The 4,517-nt window shown below is 34.1% G+C and overlaps 2 protein-coding genes across 2 annotated transcripts; both read left to right on the top strand.

The window, feature by feature from the left end:
- Positions 1–339: 339 nt before the first annotated feature.
- On the top strand, positions 340–1,929 carry LOC121203288 (leucine aminopeptidase-like). The gene is made up of 3 exons (XM_041089928.1): positions 340–793; positions 945–993; positions 1,689–1,929. Exons 1-3 carry the CDS (start codon positions 405–407, stop codon positions 1,692–1,694), a joined length of 444 nt encoding a protein of 147 aa, XP_040945862.1. The 5' UTR covers positions 340–404; the 3' UTR covers positions 1,695–1,929.
- LOC107949540 (protein REDUCED WALL ACETYLATION 2-like) lies at positions 1,923–4,129 on the top strand (the record flags this gene model as incomplete). Its single annotated transcript, XM_041089869.1, is given in 11 exon segments — positions 1,923–2,072; positions 2,279–2,315; positions 2,318–2,427; positions 2,506–2,761; positions 2,842–2,957; positions 3,064–3,150; positions 3,228–3,316; positions 3,405–3,467; positions 3,555–3,611; positions 3,735–3,831; positions 3,912–4,129. Coding segments are annotated over 11 exon segments (1,167 nt in total), but the record flags the coding sequence as incomplete, so codon positions are not given.
- Between the last annotated feature and the right edge of the window lie 388 nt (positions 4,130–4,517).

The raw sequence follows: 4,517 nt of genomic DNA, 5'->3' as shown, positions 1-4,517 counted from the left end.
TGAGATTTATTAAATGATAAAATTTTATACAATTAATTAATACTTTTATATTTAAAAAAATTTAATCTAAACCATTTGACATATTTAAATATTAGTTTAAATAGAATTAATAAATAAGTTTAAATAAAATATATTTAAATATTTAAATATTAATTTAAATAGAATTAATAAATATATTTAAATAAAATAATTTTTATTCAAAATGAAATGATTTTTTACAACATTTTTATGAAAAATGCCGCAAAAGGCAAGCAATAGAAACGCCGCAAAAATCATTTAATTTAACTTTAAAAATTGGCGCCATTTTACGCCAAAATTTCCCCCTTGAAATCCCTAATTTCCCATGGCCGACAATATTTTCTCAGTTGCCACTCTCCAACAAACACTCTGTACTCTCATGGCTGATGAGACCCCAAAGGCCACCCCACAGCCTCTCACTCCCTTCTCTGCCGTGGTGCCCGCCCCTTTTCTTAGACTTCCCTTCCGCCACCATCTACGTCGTCGCTTTCTTCATCCTCAAATCCCCTCATGTCGGTCAACTTTCTTTTGATACCCGTTCCCTTTCCATTCACCAAGCCCTTTCTCCTATTACCCTTTCCCCTCTCCCTTTCTCTCTTTCCTCTTCACCTGACCCTATCAAAGGAACCCAGCTTTCCATCTCGCTACCAGACGACGACGTTGTGAACTCCTTCATCGTTTTCTCTACTTTCCCTTCTTCTTCTGCTCTCCAATGGCTATCCCCGCCGCAAACGTTTAACAGAAAAACACCCTTTTGTTTATACCCAATGCCAGTGTAATGATTTTCAAAAGGTTCTAAACTTCTAAAAGTTTTAGTGCTTTATTGCTCTCACTTTTACCATGTTGCACTCTTATTTGCTTGTTTACTTTTGGAAGAAAAAATTTATATTAGATTTGGATTAATTTTTTCTTCTTTTCATTCGTAGCTCAACTCGTTTGTATATTTTCCAAGGGCCTTCGGAGTTGATGCCACCGGTAAGACTTTTATGCAACCTATTTTGGTTATTGATTCTTTGATTTGATCTTAGTTCAATTTAGGGGTGAAGTGTTTAACAGATAGAATTACTTTTTTTTTTAAACTTAAATTATTTTCTTTGCTTGTAGATCTTTTCTTTATTAAAATTTCCATCTAATTTTTGAGTGCTGGGAAATTAAAACATCATGAGGCACCATCCAACAGCTCAATATTTTTTATCTCATATTCTCTGAATACCATAGCAGAGTGCCGAGGATGGCTTGCTAAATTTTCTTAAACCTCTGAACTTCTTGCACATTGATGAATTTCTTACCACATTTTTGTGTGGGACAATTCTTCTTTTTAAATTTGAAAATAAAATAAAATCAAATCAAATACAAACTAAGTGTTGAAAGAAGTAGTCCAGCAAATTAACAATTTAGAATCTAGTTGTATCTTTTTCAGTTAGTATACTTGTATTACTTGAAATCTTTCGAAGGATTGTTAAGAGAGAATACTTTATTGGGTTGTGTTCTGGATCAGGATCTTCACTTCTGCTTTAACGTTTAGTTCTATTGTATTCTTTTATTGGAAGAACTAGAAAGAAATGCAGCATTGTTTTATTGTTTCAGTCATTAAAATTGTCATATATACAATTGTCTTTTTGTGTTTGATTGCTGTAATTTGTTTCATGCTTTTGTGTTCTACGAAAAAGACTTGAAAGTCATAAGAGAAGCTAAGATCTGAGAAGAGATGTTAGACCGGGAAGCTTCACTTAGACGAGCAAGAGCAGAAGTGTGACTCAACTGATCTGTTAATGTGCTTTTGTTCTTTTTAATTCTTAGACATCATATTTGTGCATTTAAAATCATCTATGAGAATCTCTTTGTCCATAGAATGTTCTGTCTGTACTGCTCCCTGGGCCCTAAGAATATTGTCTTAACTATGAGAATCTCTTTTCTTGTTCCTCTACTTTCTTCTCATCATAGTTTCGGCAATAACTTCATTCAAGATACACCATGATAAGTCACCATTTTCAGGGAAATCTATACTTTATTTGAACAGACATCAAACTGAGGAGTGGAAAGGTTGGATGCAGGTTTGTAATTCTTTGAAATGATGCAATAAACCTGCAAAATCTTCTTCTTGAAAGATCTTCATTTACTTGTAATAATAGAATGTGTTGGATTGCATAGAAAGTGCAAACACTTGTGGCCAATGCTGCTTACACGCAAACTGTTCTAGCATTACTAAACAAGGATTGAAGATAGTCTTGTGCTTACTTTTCCCCCATTTATTTTGCAGGTATTATTTTTGATGTACCATTACTTTGCAGCATCAGAGATTATAATGCTATCCGAATTTTCATTGCTGCTTATGTTTGGATGACTGGATTTGGGAACTTCTCATATTATTATATGCGCAAAGATTTCAGTCTTGCAAGGTTTGCACAGGTATGAGTTCCCTAAAGTAAAGATCATGTAAACTACTCCATGTTCCAAGTTCCAACATTGAGTGTTTTGATTGAACAGATGATGTGGCGGCTCAATTTCTTGGTATTTTTTTGCTGTGTTGTCCTCAATAATAGTTATATGTTGTACTATATATGCCCCATGCATACTCTATTCACTCTTATGGTTTATGGGGCACTTGGTATTCTGAACAAGTACAATGAGAAAGGATCAGTCATTGCTCTAAAAATCAATGCCTGCTTCTTGGTGGTTATCCTAGTCTGGGAAGTGCCTGGAGTATTTGAACTTCTCTGGAGCCCATTCACCTTTTTCCTTGGTGGGTAATTTTCCAAAGCATGATTTCTATTTACACAACTTTTGGTCATATTGACGGGAAAAATATAAAAACCATTGCAGGATATACTGATCCGACAAAGCCAAACCTTCCCCTCTTGCATGAATGGCAATTCCGCTCAGGCCTTGATCGTTATATTTGGATTATTGGGATAATATATGCATATTACCATCCAACTGTAAGTTCTGATGCAATTATTTTTTATCTTTTCATTGTATTTTGCTATGAATTAATGCAATTTATTTTTGGAGTTGATAGCTAGATATTGGGATTTACTTTTGCAGGTTGAACGATGGATGGAAAAACTCGAGGAAACAGAGGTGAAGCGGCAAGTATCAATTAGAATAGCTGTGGCAATAATAGCCCCGATGGTATCATATATACCCCTTTTGACTTGCCATTCCGTTTCCTAGAAACTCTTATTCATGAGGTTTCAATAAACTTGTAGGTGGGATTTCTATGGTTCGAGCACATTTACAAGCTTGACAAGATTGCCTACAATAAATACCACCCTTACACGTCATGGATCCCGATAACGGAGGTCTCATGTCGACTGTGTTGATATTTTGACATATCTGAACATTTTGGCTTTTACCGATAAATTTTTGTTCCTTGTTTTCACCAGTGTGTATATATGTTTAAGAAATGTTACTCAATCCTTCCGAAGCTACAGTTTAACCCTTTTTGCGTAAGTAACCCTTAATCGTCTCTTGTTTTATTCTTTTGTTTTCCAATGACCAATAAGGTGGAGCTAATATATGTCTTTCATTTCCAGATGGCTTGGAAAGATTACACTGGAGACCTATATCTCGCAGATTCACATCTGGCTAAGGTAAGCTGAAGTTGACAACATGAGAATTCTTGGTGCTTCAACTGCTCGCTAGGAGTTGATCCGAATTCGAACCTCTAAATCATAGCATATGAATTTTTAACTCAATATCCGATCAATGTGCAGATCCGGGGTTCCAGATGGTCAGCCTAAGCTGTTCCTTTCTCTGATCCCAGATTACCCAATGTTGAATTTCATGCTTACGACTTCCATATACCTTGCAGTAAGTAAAACGGTGTCATCTTTGGGAACTGAAAATATCTCTCATTAGTCATGCCCTGACATTTTTTTTCTTGCTTGCAGATTTCTTACAGACTCTTTGACTTGACAAATATACTGAAATCAGCTTTTGTACCTACCAAAGACAACAAGCGCCTTCTCCACAACTTCAAGTGGAGTGTTATTTAATGTTGCATTCTATGGTCGTTTATATTAGTTGGAACTTGAATTTGGTGTTATTGAAACAGGATTTTGTAACTACCTTGTGTACTAGTTTCTTTAACCAAGATTGTTAACTATTACGTGTTTTATAGCTTCTTTTATATTTGGCCGAGTTAATATAGATCAGATGAGTTGTGAGGTAAATTGCTCATTATTTAAACATAATATTTTAATTCTAAATTTAAATTTATTAATTTTTATATTTAGCTTTAAAGTTAAAATTTTAATAGAAAATTTAATTTAATTAATATTTTTTATCCTTAAAATTTAAAGTTTAAATTTCAAAAATAAAACATAATATAATATTTATCATAGAGATAAAATTAAAATATATTTTTTAAAAGTCATGTTTTTAGCGGCGTTTGTGAGAAAAGCGCCGCTAAAGGTCATAAACTTTTGCACTTTTCTCACAAACACAGCAAAAATTAGCAATGTTATCAATAGCGGCATTTTTTGAAAGTGCCGCTA

This window comes from Gossypium hirsutum, chromosome D03 (assembly GCF_007990345.1).
Source record: "Gossypium hirsutum isolate 1008001.06 chromosome D03, Gossypium_hirsutum_v2.1, whole genome shotgun sequence".
Classification (NCBI taxonomy): domain Eukaryota; kingdom Viridiplantae; phylum Streptophyta; class Magnoliopsida; order Malvales; family Malvaceae; genus Gossypium; species Gossypium hirsutum.
Note: the sequence above shows the minus strand (reverse complement) of the source record. Positions and strands in the feature narration are given on the sequence as shown.

Coding starts and splice junctions, on each gene's coding strand:
- LOC121203288 (XM_041089928.1), top strand. CDS start 405: ATGAGACCCCAAAGGCCACCCCACAGCCTCTCACTCCCTTCTCTGCCG. Junction 794..944: donor TGTTTATACCCAATGCCAGT/GTAATGATTTTC, acceptor TTTCATTCGTAG/CTCAACTCGTTTGTATATTT.